We start from the raw sequence: 20,929 nt of genomic DNA on the forward strand, positions 1-20,929 counted from the left end.
AATACCAACCCTAAGAGCAAAGGGTGGTGGGAAGACAGTAAGAAGCAGGCCTTATTTGTTAATCAGAAGATTATCAGTGGTCCCCCTTCCTACCAGGGTAGAGTTTTTTAAAATGATAGTTAAGTTTAAAGTGGCTCAGACAGTAAAGAATCTGCCTGCAGTGCAGGCTACCCAGGTTCGATCCTTGAATTGGGAAGATGCCCTGGAGAAGGGAAGGGGATGGCTCCCCACTCTCGTGTTCTTGCCTGGAGAATCCCATGGACAGAAGAGCCTGGAGGACTGCAGTCCATGGGGTCGCAAAGAGTCCTACATGACTGAGCGAGTAACACTTCGTAAATAAATTAAAACTTTAAAACAGATGAAACAGTGTACACATACACGAATAGTGTCTTTGTGTTTCACACCTTTCTAGTCTGACATTAGCTTTAAAAATAGTTCTGATTGTTAGTAACTTTCTAAATATTTTTTAATAATAGAAAAATCGGATGAAAAATCAATGCTGGAACAGAAACCTTCTAAACCAGCTGCTCCACTAGTCCCACCCAAGAAGCCTGTTCCACCCACCAAAGCCAGTAATTTATTGAGATCTGGAGCAGTGTACCCAAAGCGCCCTGAGAAACCGGTTCTTCCACCTCCTCCTGTAGCCAAGTAGGTTTTATCTAACTTTAAATTAGTTTCTTGATTTACTTGCTTTTGACATAATTTTGGCTCTATTGTCTTTAATCTCAAAAGTTATTTTTAAAGTCCTTGCTTTTCATCTTTTTCGTATAGATTGTAATCTGTGTTAAATGTTTTTAATCTTACGTTCACTGTAGGCAGATACACTTATGTTAAACTGTTTTATTTACATTTCTTATTTTATTATGATAGGTGTTAGGGTAGAGGTTTATGTTTATGGAAATAATTTTATAGACGAAAAAGAAAAATCAGTGTTACACTATAACATCTATAGTGTTGTTAAATCACAATGTTAAAAACATGGTCATGCTTCAGATACAAATGATTTTTACATGTGTTTGATTTTTCTCACTTCAGGATTAATGGAGATGTTTCTACCAGCTCATCAAAATTTGAAGCTGAGCCAGTATCAAAACCAAAGCTAGATTCTGAACAGTTACCACTTAGACCAAAATCAGTAGACCTAGATTCATTTACAGTTAGAAGCTCTAAAGAAACAGGTAAGTTAACATGTGGAAAGATGGTGCATAAGAAATAAAAGTGCAAATACAGTTTAGAAACTACTGAATATAAGATTTGTGAATGGATATAGTGGAATTTAATTAAAATTTGTTTAAAATCTCTCAAGCCAAAATAGAAAATGAAACTGAAAGAATATAAACAGACGAAATATTTCTGGTTCACATAAGCTTTGTCACTGGTCAGAGAACTGAGATGGATATTAAAAGATCAGCCGTTTATTGTTCTATCCCTTCATAGTGGAACGACCGTACCACCTAACTTGGGCAGATATGAATGAACTAGAGTTTCAGTGCCATGCTAGATTATATTTAAGAACAATATTTTTCTTTTCCCACTAAAATCTCCAAATACTGTTGTTTCCAGTTCTGAAAAATAGACTTTTCATGACTCTCTCTCTCTATATATATATATACAGCAAGGTTTACTTCTTTAGCTAAATATTATTCCTTCAGTTTTAGCACTGATTTTTTAGCCTATTAATCCGCTTTGTCTCCTGGTCTTTTATACTCAGTTATAAAATGAAATACTGAGAGGTCATTTTCCTTTTTCTTTTTGCATCAGAGAAGTCTAGATAAAGTCTAGATAAAGGTCTCACTGTTAAAAGCATCACACAGTCATCACTTTGTGGTAATGGTTGTTTTGTAGCAGTTGGCATTTGTTCTTTAGTTTTTTCACACTTTAAACACATTTTCTTATAACATTGACTTTAAGAGGCAGATGGCATTTTCCCCTATTTTGCGTCTAAACAAAGTAAGTTTCAGTTATAGCAAATGTTCAAGATCATATAAACAGAAGAGAACTCTTTAAACCCCCTTAAAGTTCTCTGGTATTTCCTTAAATTTTTTTTTTTAATGTCTTAATGTATTTTTTAGCTTCAAGTTAACATTTCTTTACATTTAAACTTGAAGGCCAGTTACACTAAACTTTTTTTATCACTGTATTGTAAAATGTGCTTCCTTTCTTATATTTAAGGTGATTGTATTTTTCTTCCTTCTCTTTAGTTTGAGAGTACAAAAGCTCTCACTTTAGCATAGCCTCTTGTAGTTTTTTAATTAGAATGTTTTATAGATCTTTCATCATGTATTTGGATCCTGCCTAATCTGGATGAAGTCATATTTATCAATAATTTCTGGAAATTGAGATGTTGTTTGTATTTTAGAGACATTCACTGAAATATATTCAGTATGTTTTTGGTGAAAAAATTGTTCTTATTTACTGGTAGTTAAATAAAAACAAAAATCAGCTTTATATTCTTTTAAAAATCCTTTAATTTTTAAAAAATTGAGGTTAGTAGTAAAAATATAATTCTATTAGTTCTTACCATTTTCTGTTTGATTTTAAATGCAGCTAGAAATATGTTTTCAACAGTAGAGAAAAATCATACACAAACTCTGGATATAAAAAAATCCATTGGCATTCTTTTGAATTTCTGCAGTTTTCTGCAGTCTTTTATCACAGAAGTTCTGGATTTTGATTAAAAAGTCTCTTTGGTAGCTGAAAGTATAATATTTAGAGCTTTTTTTTTTTTTTCCTGCCTGTATTTTTTGTTACTTTGTGTCATTCTTTAACATTTGCTCTATTTAGTTTCCTCATAGTCTTGGAAATTACCAAAAAGTTTTTTTGTAAGTTAAAACAAATTTTTCACTTTTTTCCCCAAACCTTATCTATATATGGTTACTAGCAAGCTTTATTTCCTTGACATACGTGCCTACTGGTGATTGGAAAGTTCTGTTTTTTCCCTTTGTTTCTTGGTCCTATTTCTTGTCTTATATCCATAACCATTATTTATTCTTCATTAAAAATTAGAGGCTTTGTGGAACAGGGTTTGAAATGTTCTGATTTCTAGTTAGCTTTTTTGTTGAAATGAATAAAGTTGGTGATGGACAGGGAGGCCTGGCGTGCTGCGATTCATGGGGTCGCAAAGAGTCAGACATGACTGAGTGACTAAACTGAACTGAAGACTATACATGGTCAAAAAAACTAACAGTTAATTTCCAAGCTGCAGTCTGTATCTTCCACTGTCACACTGCCTTTGGTGTATTGCACTTACACACTGTGAAGTTCAGAAAATATAAATTTTGGAAATTGAGTTCATATTAAGTAGCAAATATTTACTGAGCAGGTGTGTATTCGCAGTAGTGTTTTGGGCACAAGTAGGATGCTAAGATAAAAGGCATTGCTGCTGACAGCAAGTAGCTTGTGTTTCAAGCCTCAGATCAGAGGCTTCTTATTTCCTTTTTTTTTTTTTTAATTAGAATATTATGTTCTTAGTAGTTGTAGTATAAAATGAACCTGGTACTTGTTTTACCTCTTCTTCGAGATGTTGGCACCTTAAAAAACAAAAAGAACTGTGCTTGTTACCAGATACAGTCTCAAATTTGGCCTTGCATTGAGGTATGATTTAGTTTACATACATGGGGCAGTGTAAGGTTTTAATTTTTTTAAATGACATGAAACTAGCCCTTTAACATAAGTTCCAGAAAGTATAAAACATACATGAAAGTCTCCTTAGAATTTAGTTATTTTGTAAAGTAATAATTTGAGGTGAAATGATATAGTAGAATTTGCTGTTAAAAAATGTGGCTTTTAAATTATTAGTTGGTAGGTAATTGACATGTTTCTTCAGTTTTCTCACTTATCTAACAATTGAATGATCCCTTATATCTCTGATGTACCTACTCTTGTCTGTTAAGGATGTAAATTCCTTTCCCTACTCTCTGATTTGATTTCCTTATATATAAAGCCATATATAAACATATATATTCATGTATATAAATATTGAGTCTGACTTTTATTCATGTAAGAAAAACATTCCTAGAATACTTAATTTGTTTCAGTTTGTTAAAAAGTTTCTTCGTAAATATTCTCATATGATAAAAGATTGCACTGTGTATTACAGAGCTGTCAAAGCATGTTTTCATTTTTTTTTCTTCTCTTTTTCCAACACTTCATCAAAAATTGGTTTAGGATAACCTTACTGCTTCTACAGGTTAATTATAAAGTTCACATAGTCTAAATATTTCTAAAATAGTAAGTTTTCCAGAAAGTAAAATTGGTTTATAAAAATAGTTTTAAACTTCCAGATAGAAAATTTAGTGGAAACAGCTATTTCATTGACAAAGGACAATTGATGAAGTATTCTTAGAGTATAGTATTTTATCCTGTTTGATTATCTTTCTGTGATAAATTCTTCTTGCATTAAAAGAAATATTAGAAATATATACATCATTTGATCTGAAAGTCATCACTGTTAAGTAGAATGGTGTTCTTTCTCTTCACTTCTAATTACTAATTGATATATTTTGTTTAATTTCTCAATATTTATTCAAATTATGGTGAGATTTTTCAAATATGATGTCTGCCTGTTGAGCAGTAGATGCTTTAAAAAGTGAACTTGCATCTAAGCTAGGATTCAAGCCAAAAGAAAACACTGTACCCCAAAATGTAGAATTTACCTGTGAAATAAGGGCAGTAATTAAAATTTTTTATTTTCTAATAATAATTTCTGTGATAATATCATTATAGAGAATTTCACATAAGGCACAATTGAATTTTCCTTTGTTTCTGTGGGAGATTTTAAGTGTTATATTGAGTTGTATTTTTATGGTGAGATATTTAAAAATAATATTTGGCTTTTTTTTTTTTTTCTATTATACCAGAATTAAAATTGCCTGTCTTATTGTAACTACTATCATCTGCTGAGGACTAAAACTTGACTATAAGGTGGTTTAATTTCAGTTGCAAATATATCAATGAGTTGTTAATATGTTGATTTTATTACTCTGACCTCTAGTTTAAGTACCAAAGCATCCTTTTAGAAATTGTCGTGGTGTTAAGTGAGTAATTTTTAAAAAGGCTTCTTTCTAGTTTAATGTATGTTGAAATTAATACTAATCATAGTTTTTCTTTATGAAACACAAAAGAATAAATCTAAAATCTAATACACATCCTAATGTAAGTTTAGATAAACTGCAATATCTGCTAAACATGAAATGGTTCTATTCATTTACGACTGTTCCTTTTTCCTGCTTTGTAAAATAATTTTTTTGGTTTAGTCTTTTTTCTAGACATTCCTATCCTTGCCTTTTCTTTCCAGATTTTGTTTCCTAGCCTGTTTGCCATGTTTCCCTTCTTACGTGTCAGGAAATTATCCTACCTTTCTCCATTTGGTAAGATGACAATTTATAAAAGAAATCAAAATAATATATTCACTATAAATAGGTGGTGCACATTGAGTTTTCTTTGTGATTTTACTAAAGTGTACATGTTTGTCTGTCTATTCTAACCCTTTTGGTTTTCCATTTTAAAATAAAATGAAATTCATATTGGAAACTTTTTCTTGATTAGTTAGTTTAAAATATTCTTTTGATAAAAGCTTTTTTTAATTGACAACCATAAAAGTCAGTTTATTTTCTCCCCAAATTTTATATTTCATTTTGATTTTTAAAAATTCCATGTCTTCGGCAGTGTGTAGAAGTGTACACGGACTGCAGAGTGGCCGTGTGATGGCAAGAGTGCCTTTTATGCCATGTGTAAAATATAGATTCACTGATACCACTCTTAGGCAAAATTAGAAACATTCAAACATATCATGAATCAGAAATGTGCACTATTTCATTTTACTAACCCAGTGACTTAAATGGAGGACCTGAGAGAGTATTAGAATAGTAAAATTACTTGTCTTGGTGTTGTGCCCCAAAACTGGACATATAGAAGGCATTTTACATGAGCATGATCTATAATTTTGTAAATCTTCCTTTCATTTATCTTTTTAATTTCATTTAGCTTCATCTCTTCGTGTGTTTTATTTCTTTTTCTTTTTGCATGTTGCTTAAATATGCATTTGAAAATAATCTCCATAGGCAAAAATTACTGGATTGTGCTTTTCAAGATTTTTTTTTGTAGGTTGTCAGTATGTATGTATCAGTGTAAAAAGCAATTTCTAACCTTTCAAACTATAGCATATTTTAACACCTTTTAAAATACTGTTTTCTTCGTTTATGTAGTAATTATTTAGATATATATTTAAACTCAAGATCTCTCACATTATATAATGCATTTTCCGTTTAAGCCGCTGTGTTTCTTATTATGCTTTGGTGTATATTATAATTATTTGTGGACACTTAAAACCAAAAAATTCAAGACAGAAATCAAACCAAGCATATTAGATTGCCTGTTGTGATATATTAGCCTAGTGACTAGATCCAAGATAGAACATATAAAGCAACCCCAGAACATGAAGATGGAAAAGAGTTAACAGAGGTCAACAAATACAATTGTTACAGAATGCATATTGCCGATTAGTAGTAACCTTCTTCCTGTTTTACCTTTGTGTCTTCCATCCCTTTTAAAAAAAATTCCTCTAAATTATTTAGAATATGAAAATTGATTAAGTTTTAAGGGCAATAATGATAACTGTCTTTGGACTTCTTTTAAGAAATAACAGTTCTTTGAATTTGTGCATGTAAATATTTGACAGGAAGCATTTTAAACTTCCAGGCAATGGCAGCGTGAAAAATGATTCCATACTTGGAAGACAAGGTGAAAGATGCCTTGCTGCCGAAATGAGTGATGGCATATTGGCTGCGATTAATATTCTTTGTTTGGAATCTGGGCCAGAGGGAGATTTTAATAATAGTGGAAGTGTCTGGAATTAACCTTAGGGTTCTTATACCACTAACAGATATCTGGGCTTCAAAATTAAAGATCAGGTCCTTAAGCAAGGTTTTCTGGACCATCTAGCAAAAGGGAAGGTATTATATACCATTGTTTCAGAGATGCAAATTAACCTAGATTTGTCCTTAAACTCAAGATACTGAATGAAAGGTCAACCAGCCTTTGGTGATGGGAAAGCACGTGGGTGATGTGTATAGCATTTTCCTTTGCTGTCTGAATCTGCCTTAGATTTATGACTGTCGTCTGATTCCTACACATGGATGCTGTCTGAACAGAAGTGCAGTGGAGTATAAACAGGTCAAGGCCCAGCTACAGTATACTACGCACATACATGTATAAAGACATTAAATTACACTTTATCTTCACCTTAAGAAATGTAGTTGGAAAGCAGCAGGGTTCCAGATAAAACCGAGTTTTTAAAATTTTAATATTAGGCTATTACTTGAACTTTAATACACATTCCATGAGTTAATTTTTTGATATGTTGTAATTAATTCTGCGTTGAAGTAGGTTTTTTTTTAATAAGTGAGAACTTGGGAAGATAGGCTTTTTCATACTACTGGCTTCCCTGGTGGCTCAGACGGTAAAGAACCTGCTGGCAATGCAGGAGACCTGGATTCAGCCCCTGGGTCAGGAAGATCCCGTGGAGGAGGAAATGGCAATCCACTCCAGTATTCTTGCCTAGAAAATCCTGTGGGCTGAGGAGTCTGCCAGGCTGCAGTCCACAGGGTCGCAAAGAGTCGGACACGACTGAGCAACTAACACACACACAGCTTATGATACAGATCTATATCCTTCAGTGAGAACTTTGTTGAGGTCTAAGTCTCTACTGAAGACATGAACTTTATATTGTTGATATATAAAATGTATCAGGTAAAGAGGATGTTAGTGTTTGAGGGTGAGTGTTGTTTTCCAAATGCATATGAAAAGCACAGGTCAACTTGTGAGTCTTAGTGGTACTCTTTCTAATTTTATAGTTTGTTGAAAATACAGAGACATTCTTTTTTACCTTTTAAAATGTGCAGTTATCTCTTAATAGATATGTTTACTTTTATTCTCCAGATCTTGTAAATTTTGATGACATAGCTTCCTCAGAGAACTTACTACATCTCACTGCAAATAGACCGAAGATGCCTGGAAGAAGACTGCCCGGCCGCTTCAATGGTGGACATTCTGTGAGTTACATTTACTGTTGTGAAGCACAGACCATTTAGCAAGTCCAGAGTCCTTCTGAAGATAAGAAAGAGGGAGGATTTATAGTTCCAGTGAAGTTTAAAAAATCAGAAAAGACAGCTATACATAAGTGGCCAAGGGTTGTATTTAAGAGATATGAGGAAAGAGACCTGTTCATTTCCGCAGAATGTGGAATGGAAGATTACAGAATCAGAAGTGGAGTTGTCCTAAGACCATAACCATAGAGCACAGCGTCGAAAGGAGACAAGGGGACCTGTGTAATCTACTTGTCCAACAACAGTGATTAGAATTGAGTGGTACATGTTCACTTCAGGAAAAAACAAGAGCATTCCCCACCCCCTATAACTTCTTTTTATGCTTTCTGTACATCGCCTGGGATACTGGTAGTACTTTAAGTATTCATATATTACCTCTTAAGCACTATTATGCTTTTAAGTTAATGTAAGTAGAGAAATTTTTTGCTGCTAATAGACAAGCTGTTTTTCCATGCTTACGTTATGCAACTATGTTATTCAGCATGAAATTATGTAACATCCTGTTAACAACAACGGGATATCTGGAACAGTAGCTGCTGAAAACAGTGATAAAAGTTGCTTACTTTATTAGGCAGATGCTTACTACCTTTTCTTTCTTTGGTGTTTTCTGTTTCTTGATTTAAAAAATAAAATCATTTAGCCAACTCACAGCCCAGAAAAAACCTTGAAGTTACCAAAAGAAGATGACAGTGCCAACCTAAAGCCATCTGAACACAAGAAGGATTCATGCTACTCTCCAAAGGTGAGGTGCATTGTGGTCTAAGATTTATATAATTTGTAGTGTTTGTGAACATCAGAATTACTGGCTTTAAAAGTGTCTGTCAGGAAGGATTATTTCTTAAGCCAAGAAATAATGCCTACTAAAAATAAAGTGATTACTGTTAAATTGATGCTGCATTATTCCCTGCAGATCTCTTTTTAGGAGGGTCACATTATTTTAAATGAGTAGCACAGATGCTACATGTTTCATAATTTTTAAGGCGTGGATCTATACATTTGTTTCATTTCCCATTAAAACCCATGCTATTCGGCAGAAGCCAACAGTTCTTTACTCCTTACATCATAGTGAGCTTGACACCATAATAAACACTGAATGAACACGGGAATGACCTGGATTCTTCCATCTGTTACATGGTGTTGAGGGCCTTTTCTAGACCCTTGCCATTTAATTTAAGATAGTATTGCAAAAACTGACACACATCTTATGTTTGAGAAGATTATTCCTGCTCCTCAGATTCATTGCAAGGCATCTGACTGCCATTCAGATTATCAGATACACTTAGTCTGATTCTCTCAGCTGACAGCAGTCTGTTGAAATTTTATCAATACCTGCTGTTACCCAAGTGAAATAGGAAAAGGGTATCAGGCCATGGATTCATTTTAATGCCTCTTTGGACTACTGCATTCTTTATAGTTGCTTTGCATTGGAGCTCTTTGGATATTCTAAACAGTAACTAATATGAAAGATCAAAGTAGTACCTTAATAATGCTTTTATATTCTTGCTTCTAGATGCTCCACTCGGCAACCATAAGATAAATCTAATGGATTTTTTTCTTAAATGAAACCTTTGACATTTCTCAGAAAAAACCCTTAGTAATTACAGGTTTATTCTTTGGTCATTTAGTGGTTTTTTCCAGTTGTGATCATCAAGCTGCTTTTTTTGATTTTCAGGTTTATCATTTATCTTGGAAGTATTACTTCAGTTATTTATCTCCTTGTAGTAAAAAATATCTTTTGACCTTATTAAATATAAATGCAAATAAAATTAAAAAATTTCTGTTTATTATGTTTTCAGCTGCCTGTGCACCTTCCAACACCTTCAAGTACCTCTAAACCAAATACAGCTACTTTTCTAACTCCATTAGAAATGAAAGCAAAGGTAGAAGCAGAAAATTCCTTGGATGAACTTAAAGCTCAGATTGTTGAATTGCTGTATGTTGTGGAAGCACTGAAAAAGGACCATGGGTAAGTAGCCTTTGTGTTCTTTGAGTACTACTTAACACACTTGTAAAGAGTTCTTCCAAATTATATCAAGTAAAGACGTGTGTAGTATGAGCAAGTTTGTTTTCGAAGAAATTTTTTAATAGTGTCTGTCTCCTCTTGGCAAAAAGCTGGAATTAGAAAACAGAATAATTAGAAACTCAGTTATTCTAATTATTCCGATTAGGAATTGGAGAGCTTGAATAAGAAAACCTAGCCTGATTATGAAAAAGGAAAACCAGTGAAAACAGGAAGTAGTAGCTCGATTATAGACTAGGTTCCAGCAGTTTGATTATAGAAAAATGGCCAGTAGGCACATGAGAAGATGTTCAACACCATTGGTCATATTAGCACACGCAAGTCAAAATCACAGAGAGATACTATTTCGTGCCCACTCAGATGGCTATAGTAAAAACTATGAGCGATAACAAGCGTTTGCAAGGATGTGAGAAATTGGAATCCTCATGCATTGCGAGTGGCATGTAAAATGGTACAGCCACTCCAGAAAACAGCCTGACTGTGACTCAGAAAGTTAACTGTCATGTTCCCATATGATCCAGCAGTTCCTCTCCAAGGTATAATGCTGTCCAAGAGAATTGAAGACAAATGTTCAAACAAAAACCATATATAGTGTTATTCATAATAGCCCCAAAGTGCAAACAACCTAAATGTCCATCAGTTAAGGAATGAAGAAACAGGCTGTGGTCCATCCATATGGTGGAGCGCCTGGCTACAGCCAGAAGAAGAAGTGAGTTGGTAATGCATGTTATAGCACAGATAAGCCTGAAAAATATAATTTGAAGCTAGAAATGTCAAACATAGGGGTTAATTAGTCTTAAAAGTGCTAGCAAATAAGATTCATCTTATTTTGGATCTGGGATATGTCTGCATGTATATTTGGTTTTCTTCTCCGAGGACTTGGATCACTTTTTGCTAGGGTTGAGTTGGTCATTTATAAAATAAATGGGTTGGGACATCTTACATTTTTGATGCCATGTGTGCTGTTAAGAACTAAGAAATACATGTACAGATTGCCCGTAGATGCTCTTAAATACGCTGTAGAATGAATAAAAATATTAATGACCTATATTTTAAAGCATATATATCAGATCTTTTAGAAGTGTTTCCAAAGACTATTTTAAAAGTCTTGAATTCCTCTTGGAAAATTAAATAGAAGGCAAAATGACTATCTAAAAAGATAGAAGCCTAGAAGAATGAAAACACGAGTTACAGGGAGAGGAATTGCTGGCTAAAGTTTTTTGTTATTGGTTTGGATTTCGGAGTTTAATGTAATATTTAAGTTTAAAAAAGAGAGAGAAAGACATGTAAAATTCAGGTTTATTATATTAAAAACTATAACTTGTTTTGCCCCGTGACATATTTTCACATTCATTTTACCACCTTATGTGAGCTGTGTGTCCTGCCTCAAAATGGATGATAACTGAATATGGAAAATTACCTGTATTCACTTAAAAATTTCCTTCTCTCAGATTTGCCCTGCTTTTGCTTTAACTGTCATTTCGAATTGTTTCAGCTAGAGAATTTGAAGTTTTTCTAATCAACATGGTTGTTTGCTTTGCAAAATTTTTTCTATGTTCTGGGATATCAGCCAACAGATTTGTTCGCCTTAGTCAAATACATTTATTAATTGAAAGACTTAACAGCAATAAATAACTTTGTTTTTAGGAAAGAACTGGATAAACTACGAAAAGATTTGGAAGAAGAGAAGGAAATGAGAAGTAATCTAGAGGTAATTCATTTCTTCCAGCATTGAGATTGTAGTCAGCATAAACTAGGCATGTTTTTTCCAACCCAACCAGGCGATTGGTTCCACCACAAATTATGCTGTCTTGCTTTGGTTGGACACTCCCTACCATGGGTCACCATTTAATTAATCTCTTGCTGACTCCCTGCCACATTCCATTCATTCATTCAGCAGATGTTTTTGAGCATTCACTCTTGCAAGCACGAGGCACACGGGATGCGCTCTTGAATGAAGCAGACATCGATCTTGTCTCTTGAAAGTGTCTAGTTCTAGATCTTTTGCTCTGTTTCTCTCTTGACCTGTAGCTTTCTTCCCAGTTATACTTTCTTCCCCTTTTTTTGCTTGGGGGCAGGGATAGTGGTAATGGCAATGAAATGGTTTTAGATTTGCTGACTTCGCTTTCTCACTGAATTAATTTTACTTTATAGCTAATGTCATCATCTTCACTCTGCTGATGACTGACAGTTTCACTTGTTTATCTTCCCTTTTTTCCATCCTCACTGACTTCTGTCTTCATTTGTATTTTTTTGTGTTTGAGTGTTTTTCTGCATATCTCAGTGTTTCCTCCTCTTCTGAAGAGGCTCTTCCCATTTTGTATTTAAGTCTTGCATACTCCTCCCTATGTTACCTTACCTTCTTATTTAGCCTGTTTCTTTTTGTTCTCACTGTGGAACAGCAAACATGGAACTTGTTAAAAAAGAAAACTTGAGCTCCTCTTCTGACGTAGCCTTGTGACTTTCAGTTCAGAACTGCGTATATGTCAGACGTAGCACTTCCTGAACATTGTCTCATTGGACACATAACAACTTGTAAGCATCATTGTTCCTATTTTAAGAGTGAGGAAACTAGGGTTTAGAATGGTTAAGTCAGCAGTGGAGTTAACATTTTTTAACAGAAGCAGCCAGACTTCAGAACCTTTGCTCTTAGGTATTAAGTTACACAGCTTGAATGAGGAAGTCACTTACCTAGTTTAGCTTTACTTGTTGAGATACTATATGTGAAGGTATTTGGCAGATTATCAAAACTCCGTTTTTGCTGTTTTTATCTGACATGTACCCTTTATTGGTACTCTCCTTTCTTTGCCTGAAAATACTCAATTTTCCTCTTTATTCTAAAAATAAAAAGCCCCCCTTTAGGTCTTGCTACCCTCTTGATCTGTAGTTTTCTCTTTTCATTCGTGATTCATTTGTTGCAAAAGCACAAGAAAAGCATATACTTGTAGTCAGTGAGTCTTCGCTTTTAATTTAGTCCTTAACCCTTTGCATTTTGGGTTTCTGAAGGCAGCTCCTGTGTCTCTTCAGTTTCCCCAGCGCTTCAGGTTTCTACTTTTCAAAGTGTGTTCTGGGTTCTGTGACCCTGCATTCTTCTGTCTGACTTCTCGTCCCCCCTCACCTAAGTGAGGTGCTCCTGCAGCGCTATCCTCAGCCCTGCTCTGTGTATCCACGGTGCTCACCTGTGCCCAGGAGTATGGCGAGCAGCTGTGGTGCATCTTCCACTGAAGTCTAGTTCTTTTCCCAGCTTCTCTCTTGTGTTTCCAGCTAGTAGTCTTCCTGAATGTTCCACTTAGCATGTCCCCTGTTACCCATGATACCTTCTGTTCAGATTCTGATTTTCTGTTTGTGTCGAAAGTTTGTTGCCCTTCTAGTCATGCAGACGTGGGACTTCTGTCTTTTCTCATCCCACTGACTTTTCAGGTCTCCTGGCTTTATTTCCGAAACTCCTGCCTTATTCCTACCATTTCTGTCCATTTCTCATGCTCTTACCTTCTGTTTAGTTTGTTTCTCTCATGAAGTCTTTTATGTCCCAGTCCTAGTTTATCTTTCTTTGCTCACTTGCTTCTTATCCCCAGTTGTCCCTTACAGTTGATTTGCCTGGTTTATTAGTATTTATCATTGTTGGCTGTGCTGTGCGGTGTGTGGGATCTTAGTTCCCTGACCAGGGATTGAACCCTCGCTTCTGTGCAGTGGAAATGCAGAGTCTTAACCACTGGACTGCCAGGAAGTTCCCTGGTCTGAATTTTTGCTCCTACTGTATTTTCATGGGTGTCCCTTTTGTCTCATCTTCTCATGCCCAAGTTCTGTAGAATTCTCAAGGCCCTGCTCAAACAATGACATTCATTGAGTTGGCCACCAGTCCTCTGATTAAAAGCAGTTTTTCTTATTTCAAATTCATGTTGTTTAGTTTTATAGGAGATGAATAAGTAATAATTTTCTATCTTGTTGCTATTTATGTTATATACTTATTTTGCCTATTTCTGTACTGTTGAAGATGGGATCTTTTTCTGTTTCATCTTTGCCCATAGCTCTTAGTACAGTGCTGTATACATATTAGATTGCTGACAAATTTTTGTCACACTAATAAATGGTAGGAGATACATAATATCTTCCAAATGTATGTTAAATTCCCAGTGTAAAGCATGGTAGACATTGAAAAAAATTTTTTAATGTTTCTTAAATGTTGTTCCTTATATTTTTATACATAATAATATTTGTATATGGAGATAAGGTATTAATGTTAGCAAGATGAACTAATAATGCTAAATTTGTACCTATGACTTAATTTGTCATAAAAATTATGAAAAGCCAAATGAATTATTTGTTTCTTATTTTGAAGAATTTCATCTAATTTTTGTTTCCCAGCAAAATCAGCTGTTACTTAGCTTCTTACTGACCCATGTTATAAATTTTTTTAAATGGGAAAAATTTGACCCTTGTATTTGCAAAAGTGTACTTTAATAAAGGCAATAGAGTTTTAGGATCATAGTTTTAAAGGAGAAACTATGTTTTCCTCCAAATTAAAAATAATACTTTGAATTACTATAGGATTAACATTTGTTGTTGTTCAGTTGCTAAGTTATGTCCGATTCTTTTGTGACCCCATGGACTGTAGCCCGCCAGGCTCCTCTGTTGGTGGGATTTCCCAGGCAAGAATACTGGAGTGAGTTGCCATTTCCTTCTCCAGGGGATCTTCCAGACCCAAAGATTGAACCCACATCTCCTGCATAGATAGGCATGCAGATTCTTTATCACTGAGCTACCAGGGAAGCGCTAACATTAACATCAGATAGTATTAAATGATACTGTGGAGTTATACAAAAATCTAGTAATGAACATAAACATGCTACAAGAGAAACTCTAGCTGAAGATTGAGGCTATTTTGTCTCAATTCAGTGCTGCTAACATGTTTAGCTAATAATCGTATTAGTCAAAGAATAATACCAGGAAATATCCTGGAATAAACAAACTGTTCTTGAATGGTTAGGATCCCTTAGGAGATGGTGAGCTTATTGAATTTATACTTTCTGACAGTTGCAAAATGCTCATCGTTTAGTAATGAACTGTTTGTCAGAAGTTAGCCATAACATGCATTATTTTTATGCCTTATGGGGGAAAGGGATGATGGGAGAGAAGGATGATGCTGTAAGGAGAAGGTAGGCCCTAAATGTGTCTACATGCAGTGAATGGTCAGAGATAATCAAAATATCTCCACTGTGACCTGTCTGTCCTGGGTGGCCCTGCATGGCATGGCTCATAGCTTCATTGAGTTATACAAGTCCCTTCTCCACGACAAGGCTGTGATCCATGAAGGGGATACAATTGGGAAGAGAGTACAAAAGCTGTGGCTTTTAAAGCCTTAGACTTTACCAGTACAAGTTCTGCATGGAATCACAAGTGTGGTATTGAATCTCTTTTAGCCTCAACTTAGTTATTTGTATTATGTAAAAATTAAAAACAACTCTAGAGTTATTGTGAAAATTTTGTGAATTTTTCTAACTTTCTTTTCAGTGTCTTAAATCATGAATTTCTATTAAGTGAAGAATGTCTTCTACCTAATGGTGGAAATATTTATAACCCATTGACTGAAATTTATATATATTCCTGGGCTTCAAAGGCAACTTAATCTAGAACATACTTGTTTACAGTTGAGGAAATTGAGACCAAGTGAGGTTGTGAATTACCAATATTATCTAAGCAGTAAGTGAAGAACATAGAACTAAACTGGTCCTGCTTTTTGGGAAAAAAAAAAAAATTCTGTACTGCCCACTTTGTGTAATTACAGGTACGAGTATATTTCTTAATTTGGTTTCGAGGATGCTCTTGTTCTTTGCAGGGCTAAAGATTTTCTTACAGATCTTCAAATACATTACTTAACATTGTTCTCTATAAAAGCAGCTGTAGGTACTTTTGTTGTTGTTATTACCTACCACTAAGGAACTTGCATTGTGACATTTTCTTCTGTTGAACTTTTTAAGTATTTATCACACCATTGGAAATTGGATTTTAGATTGGAAACCAAAATCTGGAGGCTTGAAATTATGATCAGATCTTCTCGATTTAGGATGAAAATAAACACACCTTACTAAAGTAAAGACTTTTATCTGTTGCTCAATTTATGTCTTGTATTTTAGGTGGAAATAGAGAAGCTGAAAAAAGCATTCCTGTCTTCCTGAGGTGACGGGCACCCAGTGTTCTCAATGTTCCAGGGATTCAGAAGCAACACTATGAACTTCAACTGAAATAACAAATGCTGATGTTGTGATAAAGAATATGAGTATATGAACTCATATACTATATGAATATAGTATATTATATCTATAGAAAAGTTGTAGGTGGGAGGGTGAATTTTTTTTTATATATTTTGTTTTGCCAATATGAAAAAAAGAGGCCTTATTTCTTATGTGCTGGGATTGCAAACTTTTTTTGTTTAGTTTGCTTTAAAATACTACTGAATCTGTATAATAAGGAAAGAAAGTTCACAATAGTTTTTTTTTTAAATCAAAATTGTAGTATTATTTTTAAAGAGATCTATACTATAAATATGGTGGTATCTTTTCAAATAATCTGTAAAATATATCATTTGAGAGGGACAGTTTAGCTTTATAGTAAATGTAGCCACTACTTTTCCCATAAAACATAAGGGATATAAACTTTGTATATATATTTTTTTCATGTTTAGCTTCTTAACCCAGGATTACACTGTTGTGCCTGTTTGTTTGCAGTGCTGTTTGTACTCTGGGTGATGAAATAGGAGTTTCCTAGCTATGAACCAGATTACTCACCCATGCATATAGTAATAACTAATGAAATAATCAAAATAACTTCTTCAACTTTGGGAATATTTTATATTGCTTGCACTATAGGATTCATAAAAGGAATTTAGTTAAAATGTATCAGATTGTTAAATATATTGGGGAAAATGTGAGCTATGTTTTAAGCTTACATGAGGTCTAAGGAACTAAAAATGTCAATTTAACCCTTAACTTGTTGTGCCTACAAACAACAGCACATATAATATGCAAACACCAGCCTTATTGCTGTACTTCTCTGCTTATTTTACGGGCTCAAATATTAACTCATTTCATGTTCTTGTGATTTAATTCTTCGTGCCCCTGCCTCTGATTTTTAATAATGGAAATGTAGAAAACAAAATTTCAGAACTTCAGTGTCCATTTTCATACTTTGATGCGCTATCATTATGTATATACTCAGGTTTTACATTGTGTAATTTACCTGCTAGACTAAACTAACTGGTGGAGATGTTTTGGGCTATCATTTAGGTACCAACTTTAAAAAGAGTATCTAGTAGATCATAAAGCTTATTTAAAACGGAATATAGTTGTCCATTTTCAAAATGCATTTTCACAAAATGGATGAAGAGCAGATTCTTCAGAGTCACTTATGAACACTTGAGCATTTTAAAATGTTATCTGCAGATAATATGCCTCAACATATGTGAGTTTATATTAAAAGTAAAAATTTGATTCTTTTTTTGCAAAAAGATTAGACTTTAAGCTTTATTATAGCAAATGACTTTCAGATTTTAAGTACCATCTATCATGCTTCTATTTGGTTTTGTTTAAACCCCCAAACCAATATTTTTCCTGTAAGTTTTAGTCTTACAGTACTGAAATCTTGTGTTAATGAAATTTTGTCATGTTGTCTCCAATAAAAAAAGAGTGAAATAGAAAATAATAGAAACTCCAATACATAATTACTTCATGTTAGATCCACAACTTTCATCTTTGGGGGAAATCTGATTGTGTTTTGAGTGAATACATTTTAACTTTTTAAAGTCCTTGGGCTCTTCTGATGAGGCCACTACTGAACAAAATTATTTATTCCTCATCTAATGTTTTTAAATGACTTGTCAAATGAATGATTTCTTTCTTCTTAAATAAATTGCATCTAATTTTCTTTTAATATGAAAGTTCTTAGGTAGAAATAAAAACAGTGTATTCTGGAAATCATCCTTCAGCTTGATGACTGTAAAGTCTTATGAAGGGACTCCTGCCCACCCTAATAATAGGGTAGGGGAAGTTTCCAGAGGATTTGAGGCTGTTCTTAAAGTTTTTGTTGATCATTTTCTCACCAGTGCATAAGATCAAGATGGTCATGAATGCAGAAAGACATTTAAAGTGTTTGCCTCAGTTAGAATTGAAAATTAATAAAGTAGCATATCTGTTTTCCTGCCCTTGACCAAATAGCAAAGAAAACCCTACAAATTCAAAGGGAAAAACGATTACTTTAATCTAGCAATTCACCAGTATTTGCTCTTGATATAGGGATTGTATTAATTCCTGTAAAGTTCATATCACAAGATGCTGTGTAATAATAATAGCTTTTACTTGGGGATAAATCTTTTTCTCTTTTTTAAAAATAATGAGTGAGTATAAATGACAGAGGAGAGGTGAACTGCTTGGCATCTGTCATTGCCAAATTGTTAGTGAATGTGTCGTTCAGGTTTGCTGTTCTTTGAAATACGTCATATTACTAATTTTCGGAATTATATTTTAATATTAGATGTACAGTGTGTATGTATGCGACCACTAGGCTTCGGTCATTCTGTAAAGCTATTACCTCTCTACAAAGTCTAAGTCTGAAGATAGGAAGAGAGAATGGGCCTGGTGTAACAGAGGATTCTCTTTTTATGCTTCTTACTGTGATCACAGAGAAAAACAACAACAACCCAAGTGCTCTCTAGATGTATTGGTAAACATTTTATGCTTGCATTTAAACTTGAAATGTATGACTAGAATGAGACAATCAGTTCAAATCAGCAATGAGAAGTGTTAAAATTTAATGGCCTTGTATTGCTGTAGCAATAAGATGACCAGGTGCAATGACTTGATTTAATAAAATCATCTTTTTAAAAGTTGCTGCTATGAATATTTTTAGCCATAAAATTTTACCCTTGTTATAGCCTAACTCGCCTTCAGTATCTATTATGTAATGCAGTTGGTGTTGTGGTATTCTAACATTCCAAAAAAATAATAATATATATTTATGGGGAAACTCAGAACAGTAGACTTCACTGACTTGTTTACAGGTGCTGTAAAAAGCATGCTTCTCCTTCAAAAAGAAAATAAAGAATAGTGTTGCCAGTTGTGTCGGTCTTTATTATTTTTTCATTAACTTCAGCTTATGCTTATTGCAGAGTATGATGAAGATTATTTTATATTACTTTGAGTTTTCCAAATAAAACCGTTTTAGTCGCTCAGTCGTGTCCAGCTCTTTGCAATCCAAATACAGCAGTGCAAACAGGAAGATACAAAGGCATTAAAAGTTCTAGACTTGTATGATGTTTCCTGAACCTTTGTGAGAGTCTTTTATTTCAGTTGGAACTGTGAGATAATTCCTACCTCCTAGTACTGGGAGAATTTGAAATGATTTATATGAAGTACCTTATGGAGTGTTTGCCATGGGGTAGATTTTTAAAAATGGGAGAGGTTAATTTCCTCTTCTTAAAAACATCTTGCAGTGATGGAGATGATAGGGATTAGGCAGATGAAAAAGGCACAGTACATCCTCTCCCCTTGTTTTTGAATGCAGCATCCCTTTCTTTGGAGGAAATACTCCTTTCATTTGTCTTCTGTTCAAAATGGAGCTGAGAGTGCTTTGCCCAATTGAAGTCTTTTATTGACTCAGAGATTGAGATTTTAAACGTTTGAAACAAAGAGCTAGTCTCAGCATGGAAGATCTCCACAGTTACATTTTTCTGTCATCTGGAAAAAGCTGATTTGAAAGAGCAAAGTAGAGTATAAAGATATAAGAATAGAATACAGAAGGATTTTAAAACTGACTACAGTTTTCCCAAGCCCCAGCTACCCACCCGTAGCTTAGTTGCTTAAGTATAACCTTGAACATAAACTTTTTGGGTTTCTGAACTCAAAACTGGATGTCCTGGTAAATAAGAGAAAATACAGTCATGTGTCCTTATGCATAGCAGGTACGTTCTATTGAACCTTGCATTATACTATGTTTTCTCCTATACATATGCACCTGTGATAAAGTTTAGTTTAGAAATGAGGCACAGTTAAGAGATTAAGAACTAATAATGGAACAATTATAACAGTATACTCTAATGAAAGTCACATGAGTATGCTTTCTCTCTCAAGATACTTTACAAATACAATGCCTTTTTCATCTTAACTAAGAACTTCCCACGCATCGTGGCTGGGTCTAACTTGCAGCTTGAAATGGGACAGCAAAACTATCGGGAATTTGCTTTCTTCACAGTTTTGTGGATAGAAGATTCTTTTTTGCCATAGACCTTAGCAGCATCAGCAGATGATTTTTTTTTTTTTCCCCTTGTTCTCAAGAGCTGTCATTGTTTAACTTAAAGGAAGCACTGTTTGTCATTTCTAAATTGCCAGCATCACTACTCTTATGCTCTGGAGACATTATTAAATAAAGCAAAGAGTTGGTTAATGTAAGCACTGCATCCCTGTGTCTCCTAAGCGACTAATGTCCAGACCAGGATGGTGCAAGATTTGTCATGCTCTTCCGAACAACATGCACTTTAAAGGTTATGAATTCTTTCCGGAAATTGTCATGGTTTTTGGACTGCAGTTGACTGCAGGTAACGGAAACTGCACAGAGCAAAGCCACAGATAAGGGGGCACTACTGTCCAGGAGACATGAAGACTCGTTTACTCTTGCTGAGCACGTCTGTGACTCCAGACTTGGTGGAAATCCGAAAGATCTGAATCAGAAAAGGATTAAGACACTACTATGAAGCAATATAGAAAATTAAATGTAGCAAGTCATTTAAAAATTTTTAGTTTGATAACTTGTGCTT

The 20,929-nt window shown here is 34.3% G+C and overlaps 1 protein-coding gene across 1 annotated transcript in view; it reads left to right on the plus strand.

Annotated features, from left to right (window-relative positions):
• The window catches only part of CD2AP (CD2 associated protein), a 79,872-nt gene extending 60,668 nt beyond the window's left edge, over positions 1 to 19,204 (plus strand). The window contains exons 12-18 of the mRNA XM_068994152.1: positions 477 to 648; positions 1,036 to 1,178; positions 7,939 to 8,051; positions 8,746 to 8,847; positions 9,902 to 10,071; positions 11,773 to 11,836; positions 16,260 to 19,204. Coding sequence (XP_068850253.1) covers positions 477 to 648; positions 1,036 to 1,178; positions 7,939 to 8,051; positions 8,746 to 8,847; positions 9,902 to 10,071; positions 11,773 to 11,836; positions 16,260 to 16,301 — 806 coding nt within the window. The 3' untranslated portion in view covers positions 16,302 to 19,204. The remainder of the gene's footprint in view (positions 1 to 476; positions 649 to 1,035; positions 1,179 to 7,938; positions 8,052 to 8,745; positions 8,848 to 9,901; positions 10,072 to 11,772; positions 11,837 to 16,259) is intronic.
• The last annotated feature ends 1,725 nt before the right edge of the window (positions 19,205 to 20,929 follow it).

Source organism: Capricornis sumatraensis, chromosome 22 (genome assembly GCF_032405125.1).
Source record: "Capricornis sumatraensis isolate serow.1 chromosome 22, serow.2, whole genome shotgun sequence".
In the NCBI taxonomy this organism is placed as follows: Eukaryota; Metazoa; Chordata; class Mammalia; order Artiodactyla; family Bovidae; genus Capricornis; species Capricornis sumatraensis.